Raw genomic sequence first — 11271 nt, 5'->3', positions numbered from 1 at the left:
CTAAAGCTTTGAGACCTCCAGTGGGTCTCTGGCGTCAGTCTCCAGCCACTCAATGAGGATCTGATTCAACTCCGTGGGCCTGGAAAGGGAACAGAAGGCAATTCGCATCTGTCTGGACGCACTCCCTCACTCAGGCGAAGGCAGAGGTGGTAAAGTAAGCGGCTTATGGGAGGCGAACAGGGAGCCCTGACATCCCCCACCCAGGGACCCCCATCTCCTTACTTCTCCATCTGTGTCCAGTGTCCACAATCCTTAATGTGACCCCTTTTCAGGTGGGGGATCTGGAAGAAAACCCCACCCGGAAAAGTAAATGGCAGAAGGCAAGTTCTCTGCTCCCGGTGGGCCGCCCTCCTGAAAACCCCACGTGATTTAGGAAAGGAATGACCACTGATCAAGCTCCTACTATGTGCTAGATGCTCCACATGCACTGCCTTATTTATCTTGTTTTTATATACATTTACTTTATTTATTTATTTTTGGCTGCATTGGGTCTTCATTGCTGCTCGCGGGCTTTGTCTAGTTGCAGCGAGCAGGGGCTACTCTTCGTTGCAGTGCGCGGTTTCTCATTGCGGTGGCTTCTCTTGTTACGGAGCACGGGCTCTAGGTGCACGGGTTTCAGTCGTTCTGGCACGTGGGCTCAGTAGTTGTGGCTCGCGGGCTCGGTAGTTGTGGCGCACGGGTTTAGTTGCTCTGCGGCATGTGGGATCTTCCTGGACCAGGGCTCAAACCCGTGTCCCCTGCATTGGCAGGCGGATTCCTAACCACTGTGCCAGCAGGGAAGCCCTGCCTTATTTATCTTTGACCATGATCTTTTGGGTAATATGAAGGCTCAGAGAGGTTAGGTAATTGGCCCAAGGCCACACAGAGAGTGGCTGAGCTAAGATTCAAATTCAGGCTGACCCATACTCATCACAACAGACTGTCTCCCTCCAGAACCATTAGGACTCGGCCCGTTCACTGCCTGGAAAATGCCGGGTCGAGCTTGGCTCTTGCCCTGTAGCCATGACTGCGTCCCCTTCCCATGTCGCCTCCCTCCTCCCTGGTGGTCTGCACGCAGGGCTGTTCAGTCTCTCTTTTGGCACCTGAATCCCCAAAGTGGGTCACAGCCCTCTCTTGACTGGCTCCACCACCCACAAAGGGCATCCTTGGCAACATGCCTTGCAACACACTCTCTCCACTGCACTGGACGATGCTAACAAAGCCACTGCCAAGTGCAGGCGAACGCTCTCAGCATCCAGCCAGGATACACGAGCAGTCACAGTGACCCCACTTGCAGCTCTCCCAATCCCTACCAAGCTCCACGCTTTCAGCAGAGTGTGCTTCCAAAACACAGGTTTGATACCCATCTCTTCACTTCAATGGTCCCCATAGGTCCACACAGCTCAGCCTGGCCCAGGGGGCTCAGGATAACCTCCCAGCCACACCCTCTGACCTCTCTCATCCATCCTCACCTCTCAACACCCTCTCTCCTCTCCCGTTCTCTCTCTGCCGGGCAAGGCTTAGGAGTTCCTCAAGGCCAGGGGCAGTGGTCAGCACCTCTGTGAAGCCCTCGCTCCCAGCTGTGCCCTTGTCCACACAAGCCTCCTGCATGTGGGGTGAACAGCTGGACGTGACCTCCTGCGGGGTGGGGTCTATACCCCATTCATCTTTACCTCCCTGGTATCTAGCACTGTCCCAACTCACCTAAGTGCACAGGAAAAGCCCATGAAATGAAAGAATGAGTGAGTGATGAGAGAGTGCATCAGTGAAGGGGAAAGGAAGCAGCAGTCTTTTTTTCTTCTTTTTTCTTTTGGCCACACCGCGTGGCATGCGGGATCTTAGTTCCCTGAAGCGTGAAGTCTTAACCACTGGACCACCAGGGAAGTCCAGGAAGGAGTGGTCTTTTTTTTTTTTTGGTATGTGGGCTTCTCACTGCTGTGGCCTCTCCTGTTGCGGAGCACAGGCTCCGGACGTGCAGGCTCAACGGCCATGGCTCACGGGCCCAGTCGCTGCGCGGCATGTGGGATCTTCCCGGACCGGGGCACGAACCTGCATCCCCTGCATCGGCAGGCGGACTCTCAACCACTGCGTCACCAGGGAAGCCTGAGGAGCAGTCTTAATCGCTGCTCCCAAAAGGCGACAGTGATGCTGCTGAGGGAGCCCTTGTCAAGCGAGTGGTTCCCCCAAACACCCCACTCTTCATCCTCTGGGACGCCTGCGCCCTCCTCCAAGAAGCCCCGATGGCCCCGAGCAGGACCACTGCCTTACCCAGTCCTCCATATGCTTGGACATCTCAGGAACGAGCACGAAGTCCTTCTCCGCGGTGACCATCAGGGCCGGGATCAGGATCTGGGAAGGAATAACGGGAAGGAGAAGCAGCCTCCACGCTCAGGCCCGCCCTCACCCGGGGTGGGGAAATGTTATTTTCACACCGCGGGGCCTCCTCCACTATTAACTCCCCCGCAGAAGACCCCTCACAGCACCCCTGTGGTCGGGCTTTGTTTCCACCACTGCTTTGCGTGAAGGAGGCACCAGTGTTACTAAAGATCTGAAATGATGGTGTGCGAGATTAGAAAATGTGTATCTTGCTCTCTGCCCCCGCTTCCCGGCATAGAGCCCCTGAAACCCTTGTAAATTCCTAAGTGATAAGAGCACTTCTGTTCCAATGAGGTGACTCTGGCTGGGCTCCTGGGTGGGGGCTGGTCACCAGGAAGACAAAGCCATGATTAGACACTTGGGATTTTCAGCCACCTCCTTCTCCCCCACATCTGGAAGGCGAAAGGGATGAGGGGCTGGAAGTGGAGTTAATAATTGATCGCATCTACGTGAGGAAGACTCCATAAACATCCACACAATCCCAGTAGCCAGGAGCTCGGAGAGCTTCTAGGTTGGTGAAATCCACACCAAAAGGATAACACACCTCAGCTCCACAGGGACAGAGGCTCCTGGGCTTGGGACCCTCCCAGACCTCACCCTGTGGATTCCTTCGTCTGGCGGTTCATCTGTGTCCTTGATCAAATCCTTTAATAAACTAGTGAACGTAAGTGTTTCCCAGAGTTCTGTGAGCCACTCTAGAAAATTAATAGACCCAAGGAGGAGGTCCTGGGAGCCTCCAATTTATAGCCAACCAGTTGGAAGCACAGATAACAACCTGGACTTGGGGTTGGCATCTGAAGTGGGGAGCAGTCTTGTGGGACTGAACCCTTAAGCTGTGGGCTCTGACACTGCCTCCAGGTAGATGGTGCCAGAACTGAGTTAAATTGTAGGCCACCCAGCTGGTGTTGCAGAGAACTGCTTGGTGGTGTGTGGAAAAACCTCCCCACATTTGGTGATAAGAAGTGTCAGAAAGAAAGTGATTTGTGTGAAAGTAAAGGAGACACACAGGAGGAAAAAAATGGGTTTTTCTCATACGGATGGATTCAGCCACGTATCGACCACACAGGCTCTGTGTGTGTGTGTATAAGTAAGAACATGCATGTGGTCCACCCTGTGAGACTGATATTCCTGACACCAAACAGATGACACTGGGAAGGAGGAAAGATGCCCTTAGATGGAGATCAGTATTCCTTGTCTATGAATGGAACGGACGCTTCACAAGGGCAGCCAGAGGGTGACTGGGCCAGCCACGCTGGGGCCAGTGTGACATTACTGGCAGCAAAGGGACTTCACTTTTTGTCTACTGATACATGGGGCACCGCAAGGTCGAGAGGACCTCCTTTTACTCTGTGTTCTCAAGCTACCATGACAATTTCCAAATGGCGTTCACTGTCCCTGGGTAAGGCATGCGCACCGTTTTTTACCTACAACACAGAACTGTGCGCTTCTCACTGCGCCCCGTTCACCAAGGGTTGAAGACCCAGTGGTGGTTTTGTGGCTGAAACGAATCCTGAGGCCGCTGTGGGGGTGGGATGGATACTCTAGAATGTTCCAGGTGAAAACGTAAAGCGGTGGCGGAGGCAATGGGAGGAGGTGGGAGAGGAGGAAGATCTGGAAGGAAACTGCAGAAGAGGGGATCCCCAAACCTACTGCCATCGGGGTTCACCTCCCCGAAGACCTCATCCTCATCCCTCATGCTTTGAGAGAGTCTGCCAATCAAACTGCAGTTTTGTCATTTTTGCCCATCACAGATTAGAGTGATGATAGGCTAAAGAGCATTAATTAAACCACTACTACGTACTAGGCACCGTTCTAACTCAGCATTTGATGTGCGTCAACCCACTTTATCCTTACACAGCCCCTGCCTGAGGTAGGCACCATTCTTGTCACTTCCATATTAGCGGCCACGGAGAACAGAGTGGTTAAGTACCTTGCCCAAGGTCACACAGGGCACAGGTCACACATCCCAGGCCGACTCTCTGCCCAGCCTGCTCTGAACCACTGTTTTTATGCTCTACTGCGTCAAGACCTAACCCCGTGAGGTCAGGACCTCGCCTATGTTATTTGCACCATTCCTGGCATATAGAGGGCCGTTCAGTTTTGACTGAATCAAGAAGATGGCCAGGGCTACCGAGTGAGCTGAGGAACATGAAAATGCAATTTCCCTTAAGTTTTTAATGCTCTGAATGTAAACCAGGGACCCCATTACTCCCTTTGCAGACCCAGGGGTTAGAAACCTGTCTTCCGCTTGACAAACAAGGAAACTGAGACTCGGACTGACTCAGTCGAGGTGAAGCAGCCGGAGGTTAAAGCCCCGTCTCTCTGACAGCACGTGATGCTCCTCTGTGAGCCAGGAGCTGCATCCTTGTTACTTCTGGAGTTAACTGGACCACCTGCGCCCCGAGCCAGGGCACTGCCGGGAGACCTAGGCAGTCCAGACCGCTGCTGCAGTCACCTGGCAGAGCCCTGTCCCCACCCTGTCCCCACCCTCTGCCGTTCCAGGAGAAGCAGCAGCAAAAGAGGTCCTAAGAGGAAACCCTGCAGTGGAGGCACCTCCAAAAGCAGCCGGCCGATCTGTCCACCCCTGGCTCTGACCCAGCGGCCTACCAGTTGGGTCCATGGATGCCCGAAGGGTGACTTGTCCGGGAGGAGAACAGCGCCGAACTCACCTTCCTTCCCAAGCCTTTGCAGCCCCACTGCCAGTTCCTTTCCATGTTTCGGTACCAGTTTAGAGGGCCCCTGGGAGGGGTGGACGAGGGAATAAAAAGCGGAAAGCTTTTAGTAGATGCTTGTGCTACAGACCCCACCAGCAACCCACTCAGCATAGAGCCAGTCTTCCCAGAAAGAGCAAAGCCTCCTGCAGGGTGAAGAGAACAGAGCCCAGGATTCACACCCCGGTACCCTCCGTGCCTGCCAGGCTTTATCGAGCACAGCCTGGTGCAGGCACAGCGCTGGGCTGAGGGCTGATGTTCTCTGAAGTGGACATCCGGGGACACACAGAAGTCAGCCCTACAAGACTCTCCATTTTCTCCCGGGACTGTCTCGGAAGACGGGGGGTGGGGAGCCTGGTTTAGTGCCCTCACCAGCCAGGGCCAGTCCCCTGTCCCAGGGAGCCCACAGAAAAGGGCCACCGGGAGGTGCTTCCTTCTAATGTGACATCAGGAAGTGATGCCGAGGTGTCTCCTCCGGACAGGTAGGGTGGCTCCAGGGCTGTACCTGGAGCACTCTCCCAATCCTCAGGTATGGAATGGGTTGGTGCTGTCCGGCCCTTGAGGCTTCCGGTGAAAGGGAGGGCCCGGAAAGACCTTGGAGAAGCCACGTACCCTTTGGGGACTTCTAATTTTCCCTCCTGTGCAAGGAGGGGTTGGATCGGATTGCCTATACATTCCCTTCCAGAGAACCTCTGTCCCCCAGTCTGAGACTCTTAAATTGTCACCCACTTCGGATTGGTGGGGGGGGAAAGAAAGGAGATGCTTAGGGAAGGGTTGAAATTGTGATACTGGAGACACTGGGGTCTAAAGGCCACCACGGGTGTTCACGGCCAAGGTCGCCACACTGTGAACGTGTGGGCTGGGCTGACGAAGGCGGTCCTGCTGTTGGGCTCCTTCTGCGCCCCCGGGTCTGAGTGAAGGATGGGGGTGTGAGGAGGGAGGAGGAGGATGGAAACGCAGTGACCTGCAGCGCCCCTGAAGGACTCACGAGCTTCAAAGGTTTGCAATATCCAAATACTTGAAGGGACATGCAGAAAAGGGCCTGTTAAGAGGGACTCTCAGTGATTTCAGGGCAGGGCCCTGCACCGCAGCATAAAAACAGACCTGAGAAAAAGGAACGAAGTCTGGCAGAGACTACAACATGGGCGAACCAGAGTGAAAGGGGCCACACACAAAGGACCACACAGCGTACAACTCTGTTTGCGTGAAACATCTGGAACAGGCAGCTCCAGGGGGACGGAGAGCAGATGGGTGAGTGATCAGAACTGGGGGCCCAGGGGAGGTGGGGGTGACCGCGAAAGGGAACAGAGCTGCTTTTGGGGAGATGAGAACAGTTTAAAATGGATCGTGGCGATCCATAAAATGTATTGTGATGGCGCAGCTCCATGACATGACTAAAAACCATTGAACTGTACACTCTCAGAGGGTGAATTCTATGGTATGTGAGTTAGAGCTCAGTAAAGCTGAGCCTATAACCACTGCCCCCACCACCGAATATGTATGCAGTCTTTGAGGTTACGTGGGTTTTTATGTTTTTCTGAAGTAAGAACTCAGAGCTGTCATCTGATCCTCACAGAGGTCACCACTGAAAAAAAGTTAAAAACATCTGCTCTGAAGGGGCCCCTAAGCATAAGGGAGAACAAGCTGAACTCTCCAAACTAGAGCAGGCTGAGCATCGTCAGATAGTGAGCCTCCCGGCACTGGAGGCATTCAAGCAGAGGCTGGCCAGGCTTTCAGTGGGACTGAGCTGGCACTGGGCCTCACCCTGCACTGCGAGAGCAGAAGAGCCCCTGTCTGCCCACCTTCTCTCTCCTGTGTTCTCCTGGGGTGCTGTTCTCTTTACCTGAAACCAGACTTCTTGAACTGCTGAACATAGAACTGGATGTCCTCCTCGGTGACCATCTTGCTGAGGCTGGGCTCCTCTGGGGTACTCACAAAGAGTCCTCCTACGAAAAGCCACTGGTTTCCTCTCCCACCCTCTGGGTCAGGTGTCCAAGTTCCAACACCTCTGAGACCTTTCACCCTCTCTCCTTCTTTTATTACTGCTCTCTGTCTCCCCAAGAGACTTGGGCTCCCGGAGGGCAATGACTCTGACTCGTGCTTTTGGATACCTGCCCCTGCCTCACACCACGTGTGCGCTCAAAACTTTTGAGGAATGAAGGACTGAACGACTGACAACGTGAATAAGTAAAGAGGTGGAAGGAGGGAAGGGAGAGGTGCTCCTGACCAGTGAGAGGAATGTGGGCTTTAGGCTTGGAGGAGTTTAACCCCAGCCTGGCCACTCTGTACAAATTCTGTAACTCTTCTGAGACCCATTTTCCTCATCTGTAGAATAGAGATAATAGTGAGAGTTTTTACGGATGTCACGAGAAATATAAACAATATTACTAAAGGGGGCTAACCCAGTGTCTGATGCACACAGTAGGTGCTCAAACAAGTGATAGCAATCATCTTTTTTTTTTTTTTTTTTGTGGTACGTGGGCCTCTCACTGTTGTGGCCTTTCCCGTTGAGGAGCACAGGCTCCTGACGCACAGGCTCAGCGGCCATGGCTCACGGGCCCAGCTGCTCTGCGGCATGTGGGATCTTCCCGGACCGGGGCACGAACCCGTGTCCCCTGTATCGGCAGGTGGACTCTCAACCACTGAGCCACCAGGGAAGCCCCGCAATCATCATTATTAATAAAAATACAAGGGAATGATGACAAAGTCACAGGCTTGGGGTCAAACAAGGTTCTGTGGGAACAGTGCCGGATCCAGGAGTCAAGGGGATGAGCGCCAGTCTGCTCTCAGCTCTGGGTCCTCACTTATATCCAAACTGGGAGGGAGAACAGGGGCTGTCTTCACGGGATGGAACTGAGCCTGATGGAGGGGAGGCCAGGGCACTAAGACAGAGGAGACCTGGCTGGGGGTCTGGCCTGATTTCCACTCTGCCTGCACCAGGTGACCCTGCAGAGGTCAGTTCCTCTCCTGGGTCTCTGTCCTAATCAGTGAGGGTGGATCTGCCCTGGAGAGCTCTGAGAGTCCTCCAAGCTCTTACTGTTTAAGATCTTGAATCCAAAGCTTCATGGGGGAGAGGAAGCCAAGGCTGTGTGGTCAGCCCAGGGGTAGGGTGAGTGCGATTCACCAGCGGGGAATCTATGTTAAGCAAGTCAGGGCTTAACTAGTTCAGGGTTGGCAGGTGGCTGCTTCTGCCCACAGCTGGCAGATGGAGAAACACTCATTTAATGTTTGGCTGGTTCCCATCATGGTCCTCCTGTCTCCATTCCCTCCTGAGAATGTCTCTTACCCATTTCACAGACTCTGTTCGTGGTGAGAAAAGTCTGGAGGGAGAAAAGTTAGAAGGGAAGTCATGGGTCAAGCAAAGGAAATATGTAGGAATGGGGCATCTAAAACCCCTACAAATGCCAGCAGACTATACACACATGCTAAATGCCCAAGAGAGCTAGGCAAGTCCTGAGTGGTCAGAGCAGAGGCAGCTCACAACCAAGCTCCAAGGGCAAGACTGCTCCTGGGTGCTTGCGGGTCTTGGGAACGTAAGGACTTGGGTGTATCAACCAGTGGGAACATGAGATGAGACCTTAGGTCAGATGCAAAGGTAAAAATGAGATCCTCCCCACCCCTCCACGGTGAATCCAGTCAATCTGGGGTCCTCAGTTAAAGGGTGGACTAGAAAGAACCCACCCACCATGACAGAGATGTCAAAGGAGTCGGTCCATTCAGTTTGGTACTAAGAGGCAACCAAAAAAAGCTCCCCTAGGAATTCATAGCCACAAGCCTGCCTTCACACGTGTTTCTGTTTGAATCCACACTACAAGATCTGGAGACCCCCACTCAGCGAAGTAAACAACAGCAAAAGTGAGCTTGGGCTGGTAATGCCACCAGAAGGCCCGGTAGGAGAAGCACATGCTAAACCACCCAGGAGGGCCATTTCCTCCATCTCAGCTGAAGCAGGCTGGAGAAGAGTAAGCGCTGCTGAAGATGAGCTCACAAACCCAAATCACAGAGCTCTCTCCCTACCCCGCCCCCCCCCACCCCGCACAGATACACGAAAGCCCCATTGCAGGAGACAGCAGACATAGCAAACAGTAAAACAAGACTCTCCAGGAATACCACAGACTAGAACTTGCACAGAGAGAGAATGAAAAATGAGTATGCTTAAAATGATGAAAGACAAAAGAAGGGACTGAACAACAAGAATAGAACAAGACTCTACTGAAAGAGATCAGAATGCTTTGAAAAAGAACCAAATGCAACTTTCAAAATTAAAGATGGGCTGAACTGCAGATCAGACATGACTAAAAGACAAATAATACATCAGAAGGTAGACCGGAGACCAATTTCTTACAAGCAATGACAGAAGCTTCTAGAAGAAATGAATTGTCAACCTAGAATGCTATACTCAGATAAACTGTTCTTTGGGATTGAAAGCAAAATAAAGATATTTTCAGGCCAAAAAAACTATGAGTTTACTGCTAACAGACTCTTACTGAGAAAACTACAAAAGAAGCTACTTCAGGAAGAAAGAAATTTGAACTTAGTATAAAAGAGTGAGGGGTCAGAAGTGGTCAGCAAAGAAACTGGCAAAAATCAGGCCAGCTAAGTAGGCACTGACCAGATACAGCAACAGCAACAGTGACTCCTAACACGTAAGACAGGAGGGCGGGGTTACCGCGTTCAAGGATTCTAGGCTCCTGTGGTTGTTCAAGAAAAGGGTTAGAAGCAACAATTAATTCTGCACTTTGATAAGCAATTATCCATATGAAAATGGTAATGGTAATAACAGCAGAATTTCTAAACTGTCATCATTATAACCCTTCTTTGATCTGGGTTTCAAAGCCCTACTGGTGTGTGACAGGGAGGACAGGACCTTTCCCCATTAATGAAGGGACCAGTGGAGTGAGGACCCTAACTGCCCTAACTACAGAAGTCAAAGAAAAGAAGGCAAGTTGCTTATTCCCAGACCCTGACATCCCCTATCCCCCCATCCTCCCAGGGAAGCCATCTGGGGATCTGCGCCCCTGCAGCTCCTGCTTCCTGCTTACCCCCCACCCTGGCTCCCACACCCCTCACCTCATCACTTGCTCTGAAGAAGCTTCTGAAAGTCCGATTCAGGTTCTGTTCCAGTTCAACCTCCGCCACTCCCTAGAACAACCAAGAAAGCAAAATGAAGGACTCAGCAGAGATCTTGGAAACTGATCTGACCCAAAGCCAGAAGCTCCCAACCTCTGTCCCATCCAGTCCAAGTTTCATTAGAAGTGCATGAATTTGAATTTTCATATTGAAACGTTTTTTTTTAAAGGTTTGAATAAAATGTGAGATGCTCACAGTGGTCCCCTCCACCCCGCCCCACACCGGGGAGGTGGGTTTATGGCTGCTGCTTTCTTTTCTGTTTATCTAAATCCCTACAGTGGGAATGTATTACTTATAATAATCACTTTATTATTATAGGCTGGGGAGCCTATAATAGTAAGAGTATGGCAGTGTATGGTGGTCCATTCTGGCTGCTATAACACAATACCATAGATCGGGTGGCTTATAAACTCAGATATTTATTTCTCACAGTTCTGTAGGCTGGGCAGTCCAAGATCAAGGCATCAGCGGATTCAGTATCTGGCAACAGTTTGTTTCTTGGTTCATAGATAGTCATCTTCTCACTGTGTCCTCACATGGAGGAAAGCACAAGAGAGCTCTCTGGAGTTTCTTCTAAAAAGGGCACTAATCCCATTCATGAGGGCTCCACCCTCAAGACCTAATCATCTCCTTGAGGGCCCACCTCCTAATACCATCACATCAGGGTTAGGATTTCAACACACGAATTTGGGGGGCTCACAAACACTCAGTCTAGAGCACAGTGCTGGCCTACTTTCTTCTCCTCCTTTCCAACTGCTCACCTGAACCAGCTAAACTGAGTTGCAGGATGTTTTCTGAAGGGGTGCCCTACTTTCTCAGCTCCGTGGTGTAACATATTGTGACTTCCACCAAGAGCACCTACTTCCCTCAGCTTGGCCTTCAAGAAGCCTTCAACACCTGTGCCAAACACTGCCTTCTCCATGAAGCCCTCCCCTCCCCCATCACAGTAAGACAGCTCTGCTCTTCCTGGATCTCACAGAGCCTCTCAAGTCCTCTCCATGGTCCACCCTGAGAGCAGGCAAGCTCCTACTCATCTTCTTCCCCAGGGCATCTGTGATTGGTCCCGGATGGAGCA

The 11271-nt window shown here is 52.0% G+C and overlaps 1 protein-coding gene across 1 annotated transcript in view; it reads right to left on the bottom strand.

The window, feature by feature from the left end:
- Positions 1-11271, bottom strand: part of EPHX2 (epoxide hydrolase 2) — a gene marked incomplete at its 3' end in the record, with an annotated part of 58997 nt that continues 47726 nt past the window's right edge. The window contains exons 13-19 of the mRNA XM_079706963.1: positions 10137-10208; positions 8353-8386; positions 6910-7012; positions 5025-5094; positions 2248-2328; positions 223-281; positions 1-79 (exon numbers count right to left, since the gene is read on the bottom strand). Of these exons, the coding sequence (XP_079563089.1) occupies positions 1-79; positions 223-281; positions 2248-2328; positions 5025-5094; positions 6910-7012; positions 8353-8386; positions 10137-10208 (498 nt within the window). The remainder of the gene's footprint in view (positions 80-222; positions 282-2247; positions 2329-5024; positions 5095-6909; positions 7013-8352; positions 8387-10136; positions 10209-11271) is intronic.

This window comes from Hyperoodon ampullatus, assembly GCF_949752795.1.
Source record: "Hyperoodon ampullatus genome assembly, chromosome: 6".
Lineage (NCBI taxonomy): Eukaryota > Metazoa > Chordata > Mammalia > Artiodactyla > Ziphiidae > Hyperoodon > Hyperoodon ampullatus.
This window is presented reverse-complemented; position numbering and strand designations above follow the sequence as displayed.